Genomic DNA, 23,592 nt, shown 5'->3' on the forward strand with positions numbered 1-23,592 from the left:
CTCTCTCTTCCTCCTCCTCTTCTCTCTCTTTCTCCTCCTCCTCCTCCTCCTCTTCTCTCTCTCTCTTCCTCCCCCTCCTCTTCTCTCTCTCTCTTCCTCCTCCTCTTCTCTCTCTTCCTCCTCCTCCTCTTCTCTCTCTTCCTCCTCCTCCTCTTCTCTCTCTCGCTTCCTCTTCCTCCTCCTCCTCTTCTCTCTCTCTTCCTCCCCCTCCTCTTCTTTTTCTTTCTCTTCCTCCTCCTATTCCTCTCTCTCTTCTTCCTCTTCTTTCTCTTCCTCCTCCTCTTCTTTCTCTTCCTCCTCCTCCTTTTCTCTCTCTTCCTTCTCCTCTTCTCTTTCTTTCGCTTCCTCCTCCTCTTCCTCCTCTTCTCTCTCTCTCTTCCTCCTCCTCGTCCTCCTCCTCCTCCTCGTCTCTTTCTTTCTCTTCCTCCCCCTCCTCTTCTCTCTCTTTCTCTTCTGTTGATGCTGCTGCCCAGGGGGACATGGATTAAGATGACCCTGTCGTCCTGTTCTCCTCAGAGAAAGATCAGAGGCTGGATGTTAACCCGATAACACATGCACACACACACACCGCACACACACACCACACACACACAGCCCCAGCTGGCAGAAGGGTCCTCTACCCCCATCTCTATACACAAATAAACACACACACCAGCCCCCCAGCCCAAGAAATCAGCAATGTCTTAGGGATGTCCATTTCTGCGCAGCTGTCTCTGCTACGTGATATCACTCACATGATTGTCTATAAGGCCCCGGGGCAAGCTGTGTGTTGAGGTGTGAAAACACAGAACAACTTTAATTTGGGGGTCAACTATCCCTTCAAGAAACCTTTGAGTCACTTGGAAGAACCAGGTGTGTCTGTGTGTTTATACGTGTTGTTTATATCCCGTAACTAGGCGGCGAGGATTCGTTTGAAGTGGACCGCAGCTCTGGGGAGGTCAGGACCACAGGCCGACCCCTGACCCCCAGCAGGGAGTACATGCTGAAGGTGCAGGTGGTCGACACGCAGGGCAGGAAGGGTCCCCCTGCAACAGTGGCTATTCTGGCAGGGTTCCGCCCCCCACAGTTCACCAATGCCTCCTACACCCTGACTGTCCCAGAGAACACGCCCGTGGGCCAAGCGTGAGTACACCCTGGGTTTGGAGATATTGGAATGGGCTAATCCCAATTACCCATATTATGGACTATTTTTGACCAGAGCCACCTAGTGCACTATATGGGGAATAGGCTGTGATTGTTGACTACTAGGAAGGTGAATGAACTAGGGCTTTACAGGTGACATTGGACAGGAATAACTGCTGGATGTGGGTTAGGAATAGGATGAGGGAATGGACAGGGTATGCCAGACCATGCATTTCACAATGAGGGAGGTGGGGTAAGAGCATCAGTGAACCAATGAATGCGTGTGTTCTGCATATGTGTATGTACATGTCTTTTTGCTTGTGTATTGTGCTTGTTATGTGTGTGTGTGTGTGAGTGTTTGTGTTTGTGTGCCGCCTCTGCTGCTCATTAGAGGGGAAACCAAAGGATTGTGTGAACGTGGATGATTCCTCTGCATTATGTGTCATGTGTTGGGAGGGGGTGGGGGGGCGGGTTATGAAGGTGGGGGTGAAGGAGGGACGCAGATGCATCATTTTGTCCCAGGGCTCAGAATATGAAAGTGTGGCTAATTCAAATATGTATTAAAATAAACTTTAGGATAAACATGAAGGGCAAAGTGTGTGTCTGAACCTGCCTCCTCAGGGCTCTGGTGACTGGAGCACAATGTCTTCATCTCCTGCCCACCCTCTGCATGGTGTGTGTGTGTGTGTGTGTGTGTGTGTGTGTGTGTGTGTGTGTGTGTGTGTGTGTGTGTGTGTGTGTGTGTGTGTGTGTGTGTGTGTGTGTGTGTGTGAACCTGCCTCCCCAGGGCTCTGGTGATTGGAGCACAATGTCTTCATCTCCTGCCACCCCGTGCGTGTCAGTGCATGAAGGTGCATGTTTGCGTGTGTGTGTCTTAATCCAGAAAACCACTAAATAAAGATGCTATGGATGAGATGAGAGTGATGATATCAGACTGAAGGTGGATAATTTCTTGCTCCCTGGAGATCTATTTAATTCGTGAATGTGTCTCCTCATGACATCACATCCTCTCTAATGTGTCTCCTTATGACATCACATCCTGTCTAATGCATCTCCCGATGGCATCACTTCCTGTATACTGTATCTCCTTTTGACATCCCGTTCCTGTTTCCCCCTGCAGTGTGGCGATGGTGGGGGCCGTCTCCTTCCAGAGGAAGACTCTCTCCTACATGCTGCTGGTGAACCCTGGCAACCTGTTCAGTGTCAACCAGGAGAGTGGAGCTCTCAGCCTCACCCGGACAGTGGACTTTGAGAGTGGACACACACTCCACACGCTGCAAGTCAGGGCCTCCGAGCCAGACACAGGCCTCAGCGGTGTGGCAGAGGTACACACACGCAACTATACACACACATACACACATGCACGCATACACACACACACACACACACACACAGTCACACATAAATAGTACACACTCACCTCTATACACACCTGCTCCTACCCAGATGGCTGGCGTATACACACAAATGGCATCCTCACTAATCCACCAGTTCCCCTTAGGCCAGCTCCAGTCAGCTTGGCTAATTCACTCAAAGAAGCTATGCATGCGGCTCTGAAGGTGTGTGTGTGTGTGCCTGCGTGCCTGTGTGTGTGTGTGTACTTTCCGTAGGAGTAGTATTGATGGGGAATAGACCCATTTGAGGAAACATCAACTATAGCCATGGTCAGCTGCAGTAGAGAACGTCCAACCTACCCCCCTAAGCTGCTCCCCAGCCGTGGTCAATTAATGGAGAACAACAGTATGGAGAGTCAGCCATGGTCACATAATGGAGAACAACAGTATGGAGAGTCAGCCGTGGTCACATAATGTAGAACAACAGTATGGAGAGTCAGCCATGGTCACATAATGTAGAACAACAGTATGGAGAGTCAGCCGTGGTCACATAATGTAGAACAACAGTATGGAGAGTCAGCCGTGGTCACATAATGGAGAACAACAGTATGGAGAGTCAGCCGTGGTCACATAATGGAGAACAACAGTATGGAGAGTCAGCCGTGGTCACATAATGTAGAACAACAGTATGGAGAGTCAGCCGTGGTCACATAATGTAGAACAACAGTATGGAGAGTCAGCCGTGGTCACATAATGGAGAACAACAGTATGGAGAGTCAGCCGTGGTCACATAATGAAGAACAACAGTATGGAGAGTCAGCCAGGTAGCATGCATGGTGATTCTGTTCAGGTGATTGGACTGTGGCCTCAGTGGCAAGTTTGGAAATAGAAATAGGTGCCGTCTAGCTTCAGTACAGATACAGTGAAGGCTCTATGGAGATTCTGGGTAAAGAGACAGAGAGACAATTGTTGTTTTTATTTATTCAGAAGGTTGTTTATCTTTGCTATCCTATTATGTGAAGATAATCATCTCAGGTTTTACAATTAACATCATATTGTATGACGTCTCCCTCAGATTTAAAAAATAACCTTTTACCTAAATGAGAACAGGTGTGCCCTTTCCCCTTGTTTGGCTCCAGTTTCCTTTCCCACAAGGGCAGTTGAGGTAAGCTGTTGTGAAACTGGCGTATTGGAATTCCCCGGGGCGGACATCTTTGTTTGTCAGATGCTCACATCCACTGATTGAGTTGTTTAGATGGACTTGGCAACCAGGCAGGACCCTGTGGCCAACGTGTGCCTGGCAACCAGGCAGGTCCCTGTGGCCAACGTGTGCCTGGCAACCAGGCAGGTCCCTGTGGCCAACGTGTGCCTGGCAACCAGGCAGGACCTTTGGCCAATGTGTGCCTGGCAACCAGGCAGGACCCTGTGGCCAACGTGTGCCTGGCAACCAGGCAGGACCCTGTGGCCAACGTGTGCCTGGCAACCAGGCAGGACCCTGTGGCCAACGTGTGCCTGGCAACCAGGCAGGTCCCTGTGGCCAACGTGTGCCTGGCAACCAGGCAGGACCCTGTGGCCAACGTGTGCTGTGCCTGGCAACCAGGCAGGTCCCTTTGGCCAATGTGTGCCTGGCAACCAGGCAGGACCCTGTGGCCAACGTGTGCCTGGCAACCAGGCAGGACCCTGTGGCCAACGTGTGCCTGGCAACCAGGCAGGTCCCTGTGGCCAACTTGTGCCTGGCAACCAGGCAGGTCCCTGTGGCCAACGTGTGCCTGGCAACCAGGCAGGACCCTGTGGTCAACGTGTGCTGTGCCTGGCAACCAGGCAGGTCCCTGTGGCCAACGTGTGCCTGGCAACCAGGCAGGTCCCTGTGGCCAACGTGTGCCTGGCAACCAGGCAGGTCCCTGCGGCCAACGTGTGCCTGGCAACCAGGCAGGTCCCTGCGGCCAACGTGTGCCTGGCAACCAGGCAGGTCCATGTGGCCAACGTGTGCCTGGCAACCAGGCAGGACCCTGTGGCCAACGTGTGCCTGGCAACCAGGCAGGTCCCTGTGGGCAACGTGTGCCTGGAAACCAGGCAGGACCCTATGGCCAACTTGGGCCTGGCAACCAGGCAGGTCCCTGTGGCCAACGTGTGCCGGACACAGAGGAACGCTTTGGCACCACAAACACACACACACAAACAAACATGTACAACGTGAGTAGACAAACACAGAAACTCTTGCATGTACACACGCATTAAACACAGATGTAACAGTGCACACGTACAGACACAACACACATCAACATAAACAGGCTCCGCAATCTGGCAATAAGCTGGGCACCAGTCACGGTCACCTTCCTCTGTCCAAAGCTCACACCATCTGTGGTTAAAACCTCAATCCGTTTGCTCTCTCTCCCTCTCTTTATGTCTTTCCTTTCACTCTGTCTCTCTCTGCCTCTGTTTCTCTCTCTCCGCTATCATTAATACAAGCCCATGGGGTAGGAGTAGGAAGAGGAGCAGGCATCCCATAGAGTTCCATGTCTCTTTCCCTCTCTCTCCTCCCCATCTCTCTCCTCCCCATCTTTCTCTCCCCATCTCTCTCCTCCCCATCTCTCTCCTCCCCATCTCTCTCCGCTCCCAGCTTCTCCTCCTAATCTTCCTTAAGCACTTGTACTAGCTCTTATTATCACTATTACTCTCACTTTCTGCCACGCACACACACACACACACACACACACACACACACACACACACACACACACACACAAACACACACACATACACAGTACGGCAGTAGTATGAGACCAGGCTCTGTTGGACCAGGCTCACGGTGTGTGGCGGCTCTCCAAGAGGGTCTTAACAGACAGGGTGTTTTTCTAACAGGGATTGGGATTCCCAGGGAGTGCTGGTGATTAGATATGAGTGAGTGGGGGATCCAGTCTGCCGGGTTTGGAGGAGTGGAGAGAGGGAGGATGTTAGTGTTACCCACAGGTTAGAACGTAGAAATAGTGGCTAGAATGGACAGCTCTATGTTTTAAATCAGTCTGATTGAAATGATGCACAGACATTTTGTGTCATAACCTTATTGTTTGGAGTTTGAAGTTATTGTTGTCTTTGGGGCAAATCCTAACTTTCACATAAGTCGAATTTTCACTTAATCTTGCATTGACATCAAGTTTGGATATCAATTTGTGGCCCCCCGAGTGAAGCAGCAGTCTAAGGCATTGCATCTCAGTGCTAGAGGCATCACTACAGACGCTGGTTCGATCCCGGGCTGTATCACAACCGGCCATGATCGGGAGAACCTTGAGGTAAAGCACAATTTGCCCAGCGTTCACCGAGTTAGACGAGGGTTTGGCCTACCAGGATTTCCTTGTCCCATCGCGCTCTAGCGACTCCTTGTAGTGGGCCCGGGCGCCTGCAAGCTGACTTCAGTCACCAGCTGAATGGTGTTTCCTCCTACACATTCTTGCGGCTGGCTTCCGGGTTAAGCGAGCAGTGTGTTAAGAAGCAGCGGGCCTTTCGGAGGACGTGTCGCTCTCACCCGAGTCCGTATGGGAGTTGCAGTGATGGGACAAGACTGTAACTACCAATTGGATATATCTTAAAAGCTGTAAAAGTACAAAAAAAGGATTTCAATTTGCTTCGGATTTTGAAGGTTTGTCAAATACGGTGTTGGAGTTTTTGCATTTTTGTTTTGCATGAGTGTGTTAGCCTAGTCATAGTTCCATACTGGGGCCCACGCTGGCTTCTCCAGCCCCCTGTCTGCCATGGCTGCTCTGTGTGCCTACCTCTCTCCCCTGGGGAGCAGCAGTCTACCCCCTGGCAAGGCTGGTCCCCAGAGATAACACCCCCATGTGGGAGACTAGAGGGGGAGGATCCTGCATGACTAACACTGCTCAGGGAACCTCTGGACTACCCCGCCCCTCTTTACGTCTCTCACTCTCTTTCCCCATCTATCTCTCTAACTCAATCTCTACCACCATCCTGCCCTATCATGATCTATCTTTACCTCTCTCACTCTCTTTCCCTATCTATCTCTCTAACTCAATCTCTACCACCATCCTGCCCTATCATTATCTATCTTTACCTCTCTCACTCTCTTTTCCCATCTATCTCTCTAACTCAATCTCTACCACCATCCTGCCCTATCATGATCTATCTTTACCTCTCTCACTCTCTTTCCCCATCTATCTCTCTAACTCAATCTCTACCACCATCCTGCCCTATCATTATCTATCTTTACCTCTCTCACTCTCTTTCCCTATCTATCTCTCTAACTCAATCTCTACCACCATCCTGCCCTATCATTATCTATCCTTTCCTCTTTCTGCCCCCCCTTTCTTTCTCTCTGTTGCTATCTTCCTAGTTTTTCTTTCTCTCTTTTTCTCTTCCCCCTTAATTATCTCTCTCTCCTTTGGATCTCTCTATCTTCCTTATGCCTCAGGACTGTCATATTTCCAGCTATAAAAAATAATGTGTGTGTGCACAGAGATTCAGTGTAAATGTGTGTGCATGCATCTGTAAGAGTGAGTGTGTGTGTGCACGTGTGTGCACGTGTGTGCGTTTGTGTGATGTTGTGTTCCGCTTGGCCGGGGAGCGGCTCAGAGGGTTGGGCTGCAGCTGTGCCTGACTACCACTAGGTCCTCGCCCTCCCACACACTCATTTATATTAACCCAGCCAGCACGCCTGAGAAAACACACATACACACAAACACTCACATACACAATCACATATTGTGTAAATGACTGTCATCTGAAAGCTTCACACTAAGAAGAATTTCCACAGACTCCCCCCGATCGCCGATCCAAGTTAACCCTTTCTCTGTCCTTCCCTATAGGTGGTGGTTCACATCACAGATGAGAATGACTGCACTCCAGAATTCCTCCACTCCATTTACAGCCGGGATAACATTCCCGAAGCCACCGCGCCTGGAACATCACTGCTACAAGGTGAGACATCAGTGGAGGTTCTATGTGGGACATGAAGTCCATAACATAGGTAGAAACACACAGACAGAGAGACTTCACATACAGAGACCCACAGACACACAGAGACACACAGACAGAGACACACAGACACACAGTCACACAGACAGACAGAGACACACAGACAGAGACACACAGACAGACAGAGACACACAGACAGAGACACACAGACAGACAGAGACACACAGACAGACAGAGACACACAGACAGAGACACACAGACACACAGAGACACACAGACAGAGACACACAGACACACAGAGACACACAGACAGAGACGCACAGACACACAGAGACACACAGACAGACAGAGACACACAGACAGACAGAGACACACAGACAGAGACACACAGACAGACAGAGACACACAGACAGACAGAGACACACAGACAGAGACACACAGACAGACAGAGACCCACAGACACACAGAGACACACAGACAGAGACACACAGACACACAGAGACACACAGACAGAGACACACAGACACACAGAGACACACAGACAGACAGAGACATACAGACAGAGAGACAGTGCATAAGAGACAGACAGTACATAAAGTAACAGTGTATAGAGTGCCTTCAGAAAGTATTCAGACCCCTTTACTGTTTCCACATTTTGTTACGTTACAGCCTTATTCTAAATTGTTTCCCCCCCCCATCAATCTACACTACAATACCCCATAATGACAAAGCAAAAACAGGATTTTAGACATTTTTGCTCATTTATCAAAATAAAAAAACTGAAATATAACATTTACATAAGTATTCAGACCTTTTACTCAGTAGTTTGTTGAAGCACCTTTGGCAGTGATTACAGCATTGAGTCGTCTGGGAATGACACTACTAACTTGGCACACCTGTATTTGGGGAGTTTCTCCCATTCTTCTCTGCAGATCCTCTCAAGCTCTGTCAGGTTGGATGGGGAGCGTTGCTGCACAGCTAATTTCAGGTCTCTCCAGAGATGTTAGATCAGGTTCAAGTCCGGGCTCTGGCTGGGCTACTCAAGGATATTCATAGACTTGTCCCAAAGCCACTCCTGTGTTGTCTTGGCTGTGTACTTAGGGTCGTTGTTTTCATCAAGGATCTCTCTGTACTTTGCTCTGTACTTTGCTGTACTTTGCTCTGTTCATCTTTCCCTCGATCCTGACTAGTCTCCCAGTCCCTACCGCTGAAAAACACCCCCACAGCATGATGCTGCCACCACCATGCTTCAACGTACGGATGGTGCCAGGTTTCCTCCTGATGTGACGCTTGTCATTCAGGTCAAATAGTTCAATCTTGATTTCAGCAGACCATAAATCTTGTTTCTCATGGTCTTCAGGTGCCTTTTACTGAGGAGTGGCTTCCGTCAGGCCACTCTACCATAAAGGCCTGATTGGTGGAGTGCTGCAGAGATGGTTGTCCTTCTGGAAGGTTCTCCCATCTCCACAGAGGAACTCTAGAGCTCTGTCAGAGTGACCATCAAGTTCTTGGTCACCTCCCTGACCAATGCCCTTCCCCCGAATGCTCAGTTTGGCCGTGCGGCCACTCTAAGAAGAGTTTTGGTGGTTCCAAACATCTTCCATTTAAGAATGGTGGAGGCCAATGTGTTTTTGGGGACCTTCAATGCTGCATACATGTTTTCGTACCGTTCCCCAGATCAGTGCCTCAACACAATCCTGTCTCTACGGACAATTCCTTCAACCTCATGGCTTGGTTTTTGCTCTGACATGCACTGTCAACTGTGGGACCTTAGATAGACAGATGTGTGCCTTTCCAAATCATGTCCAATCAATTGAATTTACCACAGGTGGACTCAGGTCAAGTTGTAGAAATATCTTAAGGATGATCAATGGAAACAGGATGCACCTGAGCTCATGTAAATAAGGTATTTCTGTTTTTTAAATTTAATTCATTTGCAAAAAAAATTAAAAACCTGTTTTCACTGAGGATTCTTTAAAAAAAAAAAAAATTTAGAATTAAGGCTGTAACGTAACAAAATGTGGAAAAAGTTCCGAAGTTTCCGAAGGCGCTGTAACAGACAGACAGACAGACAGACAGGCAGGCAGGCAGACAGGCAGGCAGACAGACAGGCAGACAGACAGACAGGCAGGCAGACAGACAGTGGGTGCTGCCCTCTGTGTGAGATGGTGAGAGCCAGGCTTGGTTAGTGGACAGACACCCTGAGGGTTGAGGAGAGGGTGACCTCTACTAAAGGCTGGCCATAATGGAATGGGCTGCTCTTATCACCCTGCCTGTCCCAGACCTGATCCTATCACAGTAATTGAAAGGGTTTTACGCCCACTAACAATGGATGACTATGTGCCACGGTTTAACCACCGGCAACTCTTTTATAGAGGAAGGGAAGGGAGGAGTGAGCAACCCTTTGGGAGGTTAGATAGACGAGCATGTGCTTTGTGCCATTCATGCACAGGTATGTTCAGTCAGTGTGCTACCATGTCAGTACATGCATCTATGTCCCATTCTATGTGACCTCAACTCTATTGCACCCGCCACACGTTAAATTTGAGACCGACAATGAGGTTGGCTTTGCTGCTTGTCACACTGCATTAGGTTCTGGGATCAAATTATCAACAGCTAGCCTCCCTGGGAGTGCTTGAGTAGTCCTGCCCCACTGAGCCATGAGGAGAGGAGGGAGAGGAGGAGACAACCCATTTTTCAAGTGTGTGTGTGTGTGTGTGTGTGTGTGTGTGTGTGTGTGTGTGTGTGTGTGAGAGTGAGTGAGTGAGTGAGTGAGTGAGTGAGTGAGTGAGTGAGTGAGTGAGTGAGTGAGTGAGTGAGTGAGTGTGTGTGTGTGTGTGTGTGTGTGTGAGCCAGAGAGAAGAGAATGGCCGAATTGCTTACCAGCCTTTAATTCTGTCTTTGTTCTCAGCTAAAGCCAATCGGCTTTAGCGAGGGATGGAGAAAATACAGAGACAAAAAGGAACGAGAGAACGAGAGAGTAAGACAGGATGATCTAGTGCGTTGGCCTGGGCCCGGCTGTGTGTGTGTCTCTGTGTGTCTGTATGTGTGTCTGTGTGTTTGTCTCTGTGTGTCTGTGTGTGTCTGTATGTATGTCTGTGTGTTTGTCTCTGTGTGTCTGTGTGTCTGTGTGTCTGTCTGTGCATGTGCTTATGAAAATTCAATTATGGTGAATATGCAGCTTTTTTGCATATTGCCATGTCGACAGACGCGCCTGTCACTCTGTGTCACTCACTCACGCAGTGGAGACTCCCCCTGCATGCAGAGCACGCGTGCACGCTCGTGTGTGTGTGTGTGTGTGTGTGTGTGTGTGTGTGTGTGTGTGTGTGTGTGTGTTTGTAGTATTTGTATGTGAATGGATAGTTTGAGTTCACGCTTTAGAATGGATAGTTTGGTTAAAAGCTTTAGAATGGATAGTTTGATTAAAAGCTTTAGAATGGATAGTTTGATTTCACGCTTTAGAATGGATAGTTTGATTTCAAGCTTTAGAATGGATAGTTTGGTTAAAAGCTTTAGAATGGATAGTTTGATTAAAAGCTTTAGAATGGATAGTTTGATTAAAAGCTTTAGAATGGATAGTTTGATTAAAAGCTTTAGAATGGATAGTTTGATTAAAAGCTTTAGAATGGATAGTTTGATTTCACGCTTTAGAATGGATAGTTTGATTAAAAGCTTTAGAATGGATAGTTTGATTTCAGGCTTTAGAATGGATAGTTTGATTTCACGCTTTAGAATGGATAGTTTGATTTCACGCTTTAGAATGGATAGTTTGGTTAAAAGCTTTAGAATGGATAGTTTGATTAAAAGCTTTAGAATGGATAGTTTGATTAAAAGCTTTAGAATGGATAGTTTGATTTCAAGCTTTAGAATGGATAGTTTGATTTCACGCTTTAGAATGGATAGTTTGATTTCACGCTTTAGAATGGATAGTTTGATTAAAAGCTTTAGAATGGATAGTTTGATTAAAAGCTTTAGAATGGATAGTTTGATTAAAAGCTTTAGAATGGATAGTTTGATTAAAAGCTTTAGAATGGATAGTTTGATTAAAAGCTTTAGAATGGATAGTTTGATTAAAAGCTTTAGAATGGATAGTTTGATTAAAAGCTTTAGAATGGATAGTTTGATTAAAAGCTTTAGAATGGATAGTTTGATTAAAAGCTTTAGAATGGATAGTTTGATTAAAAGCTTTAGAATGGATAGTTTGATTAAAAGCTTTAGAATGGATAGTTTGATTAAAAGCTTTAGAATGGATAGTTTGATTAAAAGCTTTAGAATGGATAGTTTGATTAAAAACTTTAGAATGGATAGTTTGATTAAAATCTTTAGAATGGATAGTTTGATTAAAAGCTTTAGAATGGATAGTTTGATTAAAATCTTTAGAATGGATAGTTTGATTAAAAGCTTTAGAATGGATAGTTTGATTAAAAGCTTTAGAATGGATAGTTTGATTAAAAGCTTTAGAATGGATAGTTTGATTAAAAGCTTTAGAATGGATAGTTTGATTAAAAGCTTTAGAATGGATAGTTTGATTAAAAGCTTTAGAATGGATAGTTTGATTTCAGATTCAACGAGAGAGAAAAACTGAGAAAGAGGCGAACATGAGGGAAAGAGAGAGTCAGGAGAAAGAGATAAAGATAGAGAGAGGTTAATTATTGTTGTTTACCTTAAGTCAAGATTAGTCTATAAATTGGGCCTTGGTTTTTAATGGAAGCTAGCAGTGAGTGACGGGGAAATCTGCCTCTCCAATTATCTAGCCGAAATGTCTCAGGAAGGATTTAACACAAACACACACACGCACACGTGCACGCGCACACGCGCACGCACACACACACACACACATGCACACGCACACACACGCACACACACGCACACACCTCAGCTAGCCAGAATAGCTCGCCTCGACTCTCCCCATATTCCTATGTTTCATTTAGCTACCGCTGCAACTCCAATACTCCTGCCTATGCATTAAAAATGCTAATAGGTATCCTGAAGATATATTATATTAGTCTGTGTATATTTAATGAACCTTCTGTTTCAATCCTGGCCTTAAGCTCCCCTTCTCTCACACACATGAACACACACACACACACATACACACATGAAAACACACACACACGCACACGTATTCACAAACACATACACACATACACACACTCTCTCTCGCTCAAACACCCCCCCCCCCCCCCCCCCCCCCCCCTTCCGCAACAGGTTCATGTGTGAGTGAGAGAGGTAATGGGATAGAGGGAGGAAGAGGGAGAAGTAGAAAGAGAAGATGGAATGATGAGAGATGAAAGAGGAGCAGTGAATCAGCCAGTATACAACTGCTCATTTGCGTCAATCTGTGTACATGTGGGTGTGAGCATTCTACATGCACGTGTGTACATTAACACACACTTGTCTGTGTCTGTGTGTGTGGAACACATGCTCTCTCTCGACCTGAGGGCTAATTCATTAGAACTGGGCTCTGGCTCTTTGGCTAATGACAGCATAGCCTTCTTGAAGTTGGACAGTTTGATGTGGGCCTGTCAGCAGCATGACTCTAGTCTAACACTAGCCAGTACTCAGTACATACAGTAGGTCTACAGTACAGCTAGTATTATCACACACACTTCATACACCACTGGCCTCCATTATGTCTCTTTTAACACCAGACTGCTTAAATTCACCTACTGTACAATGGCAAGGAGCTGGGAAGGGGGAGGGAAGGAAGGGGGGACACGGAAGGGTGGAAGACTACTTTAAGTCGTTAAGGCTAATGCATGTCGCTCTGGATAAGAGCATCTGTTAAATGACTAAGATGTGAAAAATTTCCAATTCCAAAATTTCCAATCCAAAAATTTCCAATTTTCACACACACACACACACAGACTACTAGATAAATGATTACCAAGTTTTGTGTGTGTGTGTGTGTGTGTGTGTGTGTGTGTGTGTGTGTGTGTGTGTGTGTGTGTGTGTGTGTGTGTGTGTGTGTGTGTGTGTGTGTGTGTGTACAGACATACACCCACATTGACCACTGAGTATTTCTGTTGGTTATTTCCTTCTTTGCAAAACTGGAATAATGATTTCCAATGTGTACAAGCTGATTAAAAAGATAATGACTCATCCACCTGTCTTCCTCTTCTCATCCTCCTGTCTTCCTCTCTAGTTCTAGCGAGGGACTGTGACACAGGGCTCAACTCAGAGCTCTCCTACTTCATCCAGAGTCCCGACTTTGCCATCTCTTCCAGGGGTGTGGTCAGCCCCAGCCAACGGTTGGACTACGAGCGGCCCAATCACATGTACGAGTTTGTGGTGGTTGCCGTGGACAATGGGACTCCACCCCGCACCGGGACCGCCTCCATCCGGTTCAGAATGGCCAATACCAACGACGAGGCTCCTATCTTCTCTCAAGCTGTGTATGTTGTTCCTCTATCTGTTTGTCCCTCTCTAACCCCCCTTTTCTCCCCTAATTTCTCCTCTCTTATCCTACGCCACTGTGCTGGTTGGCTGCTCTTCCTCCCCCATTCATACACTCACACTCTCCCTCCCTTTTACTCGACTCTACACCCTCTACCAGTGGAAGTTGTTACTCAGAGCAGAATTCTATCCAGTTAGTCCCTGCCCCCCTTCCGTCACACACACAACCATACATCCACACACACACAACCATACATCCACACAACTCCCTCTTTAGTCCTATGAGGTGGCATTTGGCTAGCGTAGCCACAGGCAGAGCGAACCATTTGGAGCCATGCAGAGATATAGCAGCGTGCCAACAGTGACACACTAGCACACAGAGAGGGACACAGTGAGACTTTAGCCCTGCCACATGCCTACAGAGGATGGGCCAATCCATTAAACATGGTGTGTGTGTGTGTGTGTGTGTGTGTGTGTGTGTGTGTGTGTGTGTGTGTGTGTGTGTGTGTGTGTGTGTGTGTGTGTGTGTGTGTGTGTGTGTGTGTGTGTGTGTGTGTGTGTGTGTGTGTGTGTATGTGCTCCCCTTCTCTGGGGCAGGACTAGTCCATGGTACCAGAAGAGACGCTTCAGAGGGCTGGGGAGGGAAACAGATGGTAGGGTTTGGGGATGAGCTACGGCAGGTTCTCTCTCATCCCTCTTTTTCTCTCATCCCTCTACAAAAATACATATTGAAGAAATGAATAAATGATGAAAGAAAATACATGCAAATTAAATGTAATGCCAATTACATAATATAATAATAATGACTGTATGAATATTTGTTTTACAAATCTTTCTCTCTTCTCTCTTTCTTTCTTTCTTTCTTTCTTTCTTTCTTTCTTTCTTTCTTTCTTTCTTTCTTTCTTTCTTTCTTTCTTTCTTTCTTTCTTTCTTTCTTTCTTTCTTTCTTTCTGTCTGCAGCTATAAGACGTTCTTGTCGGAGGACGCTGGTCCTGACACTCTGGTGGCCATTGTCCACGCCAATGACCCTGATGGAGACGGGGTCTCTTACGCCATCACTGGCGGCAACGAGGACAGTAACTTTCAGCTGGACAACCAGAAGGGTGCGTAGAGTTGACAGTGTTGTGTTTCAAAGGGTTTGTTTAAGAGTGGGTGCAAGGGCTTGTATGGAGAAGGACTGGAGAAGGTATTACATAGTGGTTCTATAGTAAGACATTCAGACACACATGAAAACACAGGCAGACAAACGGACAGTCATATGCATGTATGGAGATTAACAGACATTCTTAAACCTTAACGCATAAATGCAGATGAACTCTAACATGTGCATACACTAATTCAGAAGGAGAAAAAACAAGAATACGCCTGGACACACACACACACACGCACATACACACACACACACACATACTTGTTATTCAGATTAGCTTGTGTTGCTGTGGTAACTTCAATTGGGGATCAAGCTCAATGCTAGGCCAGCGGGAACCCAAATCTCTAACAAGAACCCCCTCTTCTCTCACACACACACTTCATAGTCATACTCTCCCAGCACAGCCCCTTTTATTTTCCTGTTCATCTCTGTTTGTCTTTGTGGACTCCATGTAAATAGATGTTTTGAGTTCGTCTCCTTTTTTTGTGTGTGTGTGTGTGCATGTGTTTGTACGTGTATATGTGTTTGTATGTGTTTGTATATAAGTCTCTCAGTCTCTCTGTGTACTGGCTTTCACACTTTCTTCACAGTCGAGTCTCTCTACGTCTGCGTTGGCAATCTCCCGGTTATCGTTTGTTTACAAGAGCCCTCTCTCGCCTCCGAGGTGGAAACACTGACTAATGCTTAAGCCCCCTGCCTTCCTTATCACCAGCCCCGCACTGCACTGCCTCTCCACCACACAGCCTATTACGGCCACACACACACACACACACACACACACACACACACACACACACACACACACACACACAAAGATGTCCTTTGGCTTTTTCCACTGTTACCGAGGGGAAAAGTTGTCACTTCAAAGACTTAAGCTGCATTTTCATGTATATTTCTCTCGGTACTTTGGTAGACATAGTTACTTATTTATTTGTGAGGAATCTGCATTGGAGAAATGTGTCAAAAGATGTAGGGTCCTAAAGGGGATTGTTGTAGGGGATTGTAAAGGGTGGGGGCTTGGGGTAAAATATTTCCCCCCTTTGTAGTTAAAGCTACATTTTGAGTGTTGGTTTGATTATTTGTGTGCGTGTAGTAGGTTTGTCTGTTTGACAAGACTGCAATGTGTGCTCTAGTAACAAAGATGGCTGCCATTATCTCTCTCTCTAGGCATCATCAAACTGCGCCGGAGCCCCCCTCCTATCCTGCGTGGCCCCCAGTACATCCTCAACATTACCGCCACTGATGACAACGCGGCAGACGGACCCTATCCCCTCAGTAACTCCGCCCAGGTCATAGTGGGCATCAACGACATCAACAACAACAAGCCTGTCTTTGAAGAGGTGAGGGAAGGGGGGCATTGGACACATTATGGGTGTGTGTGAAGCCTGTGTGCTGTCGAAAAATACATGAGCGATGAGGTATATAAAGTTGCAGTGGAGATGAAATCAAAAGAGAGAGGGGCAAAGAGCGAGAAAGACTGATAGCGATAAGGAGAGAGAGAGAGAGTTACATAGTGACTGAGGGAGGAGAGGCAGAGGTCCACAGCACTAGGGATGAGAGAGATGACAGAAAGAGAGAGAGGAACATAGTGACTGAGGGAGGAGAGGCAGAGGTCCACAGCACTAGGGATGAGAGAGATGACAGAAAGAGAGAGAGGAACATAGTGACTGAGGGAGGAGAGGCAGAGGTCCACAGCACTAGGGATGAGAGATGACAGAAAGAGAGAGAGGAACATGCCAGGTTGCAAGTTCAAAGTAGAGACAGCTGGTGTTCTCCTGTGGGGCAGAACTCCACTCCACTGCAGTCCTGAATACTCCAGGGTCAGACCAGAATCCCCTCTTAGCATAGCTCAGATCAGCTCAGCACGGTTCGTCCCCAAAGATGAATATTTCAGCAGGGACTTGCCCACAGGGTCAGTGGGTTCCTACACGGGAGGAGTGCTAAGTGTGCAAAATCTGGCAACCCATTAGATTTGGCAACTCCTTGCGCCCCACGTCATGCGTGTTAACTAGTCTTATCGTGATGGATGTTGAATGCTGGCTGGGGTAGTCACAGTCCATCTGTGCTGGTTGACCAGTGTGTCGGCTACTGGTCATTTTTAATTGGGACTTACTTTTACAACTGACAAATGCAGCATCAATGCCATAAGTGCTGTGTGAACTCTGCCCCCTCAGTGCCATAACTACAGTGTCAACACCGGTGTCCTGGAGAACCAGCCCCCTGGGACATTTGTCCTCCGCGTTCACGCCCTCGACGCAGACATGGGGGTCAACGGAGAGGTCAAATACGGGATCATGCACCGAGACGGGACATCATCCGGCTTCATCATCAACCCTGACACAGGTTAGGGTACAGACTACAGTCAAACTGTATCAGAACATCTCTAATTCATTGCTGTGGAATGGCTGACTGTATGTATCTAGAGGACATCAGTAACATTGGGTAAAATGCATTGTGTGTGTGTGTGTGTGTGTGTGTGTGTGTGTGTGTGTGTGTGTGTGTGTGTGTGTGTGTGTGTGTGTGTGTGTGTGTGTGTGTGTGTGTGTGTGTGTGTGTGTGTGTGTGCCTCCAGGTGTGATTAGCACCACAGTGAGTTTTGACCGCGAGCGCCAGAGAGAGTACTCCCTGTCTGTCACGGCGACAGACCTGGCCCAGGAGCCCCTCATCGGCATCTGCCAGATCACCATCCTCATCGCCGACCAGAACGACAACGACCCCAAGTTTGAGAACAGCCGCTACCAGTGTAAGGGTCACCTCTGTCACTCCTCCGTCACCTCTGTCACACCTTGGGTCATCTCCGTCACACTCATCATTTCACCTCTGTCCTTCTCCTGTTTGGTTCAGACAATTTCATTATCAAATGTGCCTGTTGGTCTTGCCTTGTCCAATACATTAAGTATCAAGGTATTATAAAGGTATTATCTTGGCTGCTGTCTTTTAATCCCCCTATACCAAATAGGGTTGTTTAGTGTTGAGTGTTGCTTAGGGCAACCAGTGTTCTCTCTCAGGGTTGCCCTGCCATAGACACAAAGGGACTGTCCCCTTATCCAAGCTTCCCTCTCCCCTCCTCCACACCCCTCCAACAAGTTCTTACTAAGCCCTTTGCTCGATATTCCACCAGGAATTCAAATGTTATTCCATTCTAAAACGCAACAGAGGAAATGAGTTCAACCCATTCCCCCATAAAATCCTATTTAAGGCCCGGGTACCAGGGATTTGTCCGTTCATGTGAGAGTTCCCTCCCTCACCTTGTTGTGCCAAGTGTAGTTTAAGGTCAAAGGTCAAGTCAAAACTGTGCTTGCTCAGCAATGTCCAACAGCTCAAGGACCCAATGTCCTCTTATCCCAGTCCAAAGGCACTGGTTTGTGGCTTCTGTGTTATGTCTTAACAGTTTTCAAGGTAAATAAATATTGTGAAAGGTAAGACTTAGCAGCCCCCCTGAAGTCCCAATAAACCATATGCTGATGTATATATTAAATCACAAGTAATCCTGGAAAGCTTTTAAGACTGATGAAAACGTTGACGCCTCCCTGCTCTCCGGAGTCCGTGTTTGTTTACCATGTGTGCAAATATGTGTGTTGATAAGCCCCATGTCAGAATCCCTTTTATCACATTAGAACAAGACTGTTGGAGTGGCTTATTAACTATTTAACAGGGAGAAGGAAATGTTTCTAGGACACACGCATTTATTTCGGGTCTCTGTGACTGAAATGCGTTGATTTCAGCCGGAAATTGCCACCACCGCTGCTGTTGTTATTGCTCTTGTTGATGTTGTTTGTTGTCGGCGGCGATGTTGAAGTGTTAACCCTTCGTGTGGCAGACTTCCTGCGCGAGGACACGCCGGTGGGGACTAGCTTCCTGCGAGCAGCGGCACACGATGATGACCAGGGGAGTAATGCCGCTATCGCCTACTCTCTGTCCCGTCAGCAGCCGGCCTACCTGCACATCAACCCCAGCACAGGCTGGGTGTACGTCAACCACCCCATCTCACAGGTGTGTGTTTGTGTGTTGTGTGTGTGTGTGTTTGTGTGTTGTGTGTTTGGTGTGCGTGTGTGTGTACCTCTTCTCTATGCACTGCAGGGGAATCCTCTACCCGCTGGTCCAGTACAGGTGTTTTTACAGCCTCCTGCACTCCCCTGTGTGTGTGTGTGTGTGTGTGTGTGTGTGTGTGTGTGTGTGTGTGTGTGTGTGTGTGTGTGTGTGTGTGTGTGTGTGTGTGTGTGTGTGTGTGTGTGTGTGTGTGTGTGTGTGTGTGTGTGTGTGTACAGCACCACCCTGTGCTCCCTCCCAGTGTGTGTGTGTACACTGCGCACCGATCCTTCCCACTGGCCTGATATCATCCACTGAGACTGCTGCACACTCTTCCTACCTCCCTCTGTGGATGCATATTAAACATGGCACGGTCTGGAATAACAACAATGCCCCTGTCTCTCTATATGTGTATATATAGCACTATGTATCTTACCCACAGCCTGAGGAAGCATTGTATTCACACATGCATAAATATATTTACGTGTGTCTGTGTGGATGCGTGGGTGCGTTCGTGCACGTTTATTTCCGACATTTGGCTGTCTCCCTCCAGGCAGAGGGGAGTTGACACCGTGCAGAAACGTTTTATTTGTAGGGGTTTGTCGGCTCTGAGCTCTCTTTCTATTGTTTCGCTGTCTTCCTCATCGCTCTCGTGCACTCTATCTCATTCTCCAAGTCTTCTGTTTCCTGGTCTCTCTCGCTGTATTCTCTTCATGTATTCTTGTTTTTGGTGTGGTTTGTCATTATAGTTTGCTAGCTTGATTGTTTGTCAGTATTCACAGCTTATCATACTGTATGTAGCCCTACAACTGTTCAATGTAGGCCATTGTTTAAAAGTGAATATCCTCTGTAAGATTTTACAGTCCCGTTTGGGAGTGCAGAGGTACAGTTGAAGTCGGAAATTTACATACACCTTAGCCAAATACATTTAAACTCAGTTTTTCACAATTTCTGACATTTAATCCTAGTAAAAATTCCCTGTTTTAGACCAGTTATTTTAAGAATGTGAAATGTCAGAATAATAGTCGAGAGAATTATTTATTTCAGCTTTTATTTCTTTCATCACATTCCCAGTGGGTCAGAAGTTTACATACACTCAATTAGTATTTGGTAGCATTGCCTTTAAATTGTTTAACTTGTGTCAAACGTTTCGGGTAGCCTTCCACAAGCTTCCCACAATAAGTTTGATTAATTTTGGCCCATTCCTCCTGACAGAGCTGGTGTAAATGAGTTAGGTTTGTAGGCCTCCTTGCTCGCACACGCTTTTTCAGTTCTGCCCACAAATGTTCTATAGGATTGAGGTCAGGGCTTTGTGATGGCCACTCCAATACCTTGACTTTGTTGTCCTTAAGCCATTTTGCCACAACTTTGGAAGCATGCTTGGGGTCATTGTCCATTTGGAAGACCCATTTGTGACCAAGCTTTAACTTCCTGACTGATGTCTTGAGATGTTGCTTCAATATATCCACATAATTTTCCTACCTGATGAAGCCATCTATTTTGTGAAGTACACCAGTCCCTCCTGCAGCAAAGCACCCTCACAACATGATGCTGCCACCCCATGCTTCACGGTTGGAATGGTGTTCTTCGGCTTGCAAGCATCCCCCTTTTTCCTCCAAACATAACGATGGTCATTATGACCAAACAGTTCTATTTTTGTTTTATCAGACCAGAGGACATTTCTCCAAAAAGTACGATCTTTGTCCCCATGTGCAGTTGCAAACCGTAGTCTGGCTTTTTTATGACGGTTTTGGAGTAGTGGCTTCTTCCTTGCTGAGTGGCCTTTCAGGTTATGTCGATATAGGACTCGTTTTAATGTGGATGTAGATACTTTTGTACCTGTTTCCTCCAGCATCTTCCCAAGGTCCTTTGCTGTTTTTCTGGGATTGATTTGCACTTTTCGCACCAAAGTACGTTCATATCTAGGAGACAGAACACATCTCCTTCCTGAGCGGTATGACGGCTGCGTGGTCCCATGGTGTTTATACCTGCATACTATAGTATGTACAGATGAACGTACCTTCAGGCATTTGGAAAATGCTCCCAAGGATGAACCAGACTTGTGGAGGTCTACAATAGTTTTTTTGAGGTCTTGGCCAATTTCTTTTGATTTTCCCATGATGTCAAGCAAATGGGCACTGAGTTTGAAAGTAGGCCTTGAAATTCATCCACAGGTACACCTCCAATTGACTCAAATGATGTCAGTCAGCCTATCAGAAGCTTTTAAAGCCATGACATCATTTTCTGGAATTTTTCAAGCTGTTTAAAGGCAAAGTCAACTTAGTGTATGTAAACTTCTGACCCATTGGAATTGTGATACTGCGAATTATAAATGAAATAATCTGTCTGTAAACAACTTTTGGAAAAATTACAAGTAAATGTCCTAACCAACTTGCCAAAACTATAGTTGGTTAACAAGACATTTGTGGAGTGGTTGAAAAGCGAGTTTTAATGACTCCAACCTAAGTGTATGTAAACTTCCCACTTCAACTGTATGTATGGAATCAATAGTATCTCTGGTGAATTTGGAAATAAGATTGATATCAACAGTCATATATGTCGGGTAGAGCTATGTTGCCATTGTAGATCTTACGTTGTTAGAATCTCTCCCTCTCTCTCTCTCTCTCTCTCTCTCTCTCTCTCTCCCTCCATCCCTCCCCCATTCTGCCACAGCTGAGAAGGAGAAAGGGAGAGGGGGGAGAGGGTAAGAAAGAGGGAGGAAGGTGGGATGCTTGAGGTTAGGTTCTAGGTGACCCGTACCAACTAGTGGAATATATCATAGAAAAGCCCCATCTCTTTGTTCTCCAAGTCCAACCACCTCCCAAAGTCAAATCAAGATGTGGAGCGAATGGCCCCATCTTTACCCTGTCACACAATGGACTTGTGAATTCTCCCAGTTAATATCCCATATAAATAATGTTGAATATTCCTCCACTTTAAATGTCAGCCCTTTCTCTCATCGCACTCTTCTCCTTAGCAAGGATCTGTTTAACCAAGCTTTCACACTCCCCTTGCAGAGAATCATTTATCTGAATACCGTCATGTCAGTTGGAATGTCTCCTCTCTCATTGCTCTCTTTCTCTCTCTCTCTCCCTCCCTGTCTCTCTCCCTCTCTCTGTTTCTCGTTCTGATCTCTCGCGTGACGTAAGGATGAACGACATCAGAGCAGTCTTCTGTAGACAGTAGGAAGGTTGTGGTTTAGAGGAGGAGGTCACTGGAAGGTCATGACACGGACAAAGTGGATAAGGTTGTAAATATGATGCATCTGATCTGTTACTTAGTGGATTGGAACAAACTAATGTAGACAGAGATAAAGACCTTCCAAGGGGGTGGGGGGGTCAACCATGGGTTTTGTTCAGCTCCATATGCTTTCCATGTCTAACCTCCGTGTCGCCCCTCCTTCCTCTCTTCTATTTGTCGTCAGACGTCGAGGATCAGCCAGCAGATCGTGGCCACAGACGGGGGCAACAGGAGCAGCTCTGTGGAGCTGACCGTCATCATCACCAACGTACACAACCAGCCGCCCCAGTGGGGGCAGCTAGAGTACTGGGTCACCGTCCCCGAGAACACAGTTCGCGACGCCAAGATAGTGGTGAGTGGACCTCATAGTGACCTGTTCCTTAACCAGGAGAGATGGTGACACTATGATATAAGGTCAACCATAACTATACATAGGTTTCTGGTAGTTGTGGTTGTGGTAGAGATGGTTCAATGCTCTACCAACTGCAACTTGGGGGAATGCTCCAAAATGACAGCCTAATCTCTTTCCAACTGACCAAGATAATAAAGACCCCCCAAAAGGAGTTCCCCAGCAGCAGCTTGCCAATATAGTGGGGGCTAGGCTACTATTAGTGCCTCCAGACAGACTGGCATCAACATCTCTAGGACCTTGCTCCCTGTCGGAGGGGAAAGTGGTTCTTCTGAGACTATTCCCATCCGTGCGTCCCGCCTATTCATCAGGAAAGAGAGCCTTGAGGAGCGTTAATAGAAAACACACTTCACTTTCCCCAACCATCAGCATGTTCAGCAGTGTACTTCAAAACATTTCTGCCGAGGCGATTACAGAACTCTGCTGCAGTTCACCTGACGAAACATCACACTTTACCCCCGCCGCCTCCCTGCAAAGTGCTTCTCCTCTTCCATCTTACCCCCGCTGCCTCCCTCCCAGTGCTTCTCCTCTTCCATCTTACCCCCGCCGCCTCCCTGCAAAGTGCTTCTCCTCTTCCATCTTAACCCCGCTGCCTCCCTCCCAGTGCTTCTCCTCTTCCATCTTACCCCCGCCGCCTCCCTCCCAGTGTTTCTCCTCTTCCATCTTACCCCCGCCGCCTCCCTGCAAAGTGCTTCTCCTCTTCCATCTTAACCCCGCTGCCTCCCTCCCAGTGCTTCTCCTCTTCCATCTTACCCCCGCCGCCTCCCTCCCAGTGCTTCTCCTCTTCCATCTTACCCCCGCCGCCTCCCTCCCAGTGCTTCTCCTCTTCCATCTTACCCCCGCCGCCTCCCTGCAAAGTGCTTCTCCTCTTCCATCTTAACCCCGCTGCCTCCCTCCCAGTGCTTCTCCTCTTCCATCTTACCCCCGCCGCCTCCCTGCAAAGTGCTTCTCCTCTTCCATCTTAACCCCGCCGCCTCCCTGCA

At 47.0% G+C, this 23,592-nt stretch overlaps 1 protein-coding gene across 2 annotated transcripts in view; it reads left to right on the forward strand.

The window, feature by feature from the left end:
* si:dkey-22o22.2 (neural-cadherin) overlaps positions 1–23,592 on the forward strand; it is a 128,149-nt gene that overhangs the window by 71,253 nt on the left and 33,304 nt on the right. For both annotated transcript variants that reach the window (XR_005036284.1, XM_036945505.1), the window contains exons 3-12: positions 897–1,122; positions 2,243–2,447; positions 7,277–7,388; positions 13,531–13,780; positions 14,742–14,884; positions 16,099–16,271; positions 17,106–17,274; positions 17,504–17,674; positions 18,752–18,924; positions 22,385–22,552. Coding sequence is in view for 1 of the 2 variants with exons in the window: in XM_036945505.1 (XP_036801400.1) it covers positions 897–1,122; positions 2,243–2,447; positions 7,277–7,388; positions 13,531–13,780; positions 14,742–14,884; positions 16,099–16,271; positions 17,106–17,274; positions 17,504–17,674; positions 18,752–18,924; positions 22,385–22,552 (1,790 nt within the window). In the remaining variant the exon portion in view is untranslated. The remainder of the gene's footprint in view (positions 1–896; positions 1,123–2,242; positions 2,448–7,276; positions 7,389–13,530; positions 13,781–14,741; positions 14,885–16,098; positions 16,272–17,105; positions 17,275–17,503; positions 17,675–18,751; positions 18,925–22,384; positions 22,553–23,592) is intronic.

The sequence above is a fragment of the Oncorhynchus mykiss genome, chromosome 2 (assembly GCF_013265735.2).
Source record: "Oncorhynchus mykiss isolate Arlee chromosome 2, USDA_OmykA_1.1, whole genome shotgun sequence".
Classification (NCBI taxonomy): Eukaryota; Metazoa; Chordata; class Actinopteri; order Salmoniformes; family Salmonidae; genus Oncorhynchus; species Oncorhynchus mykiss.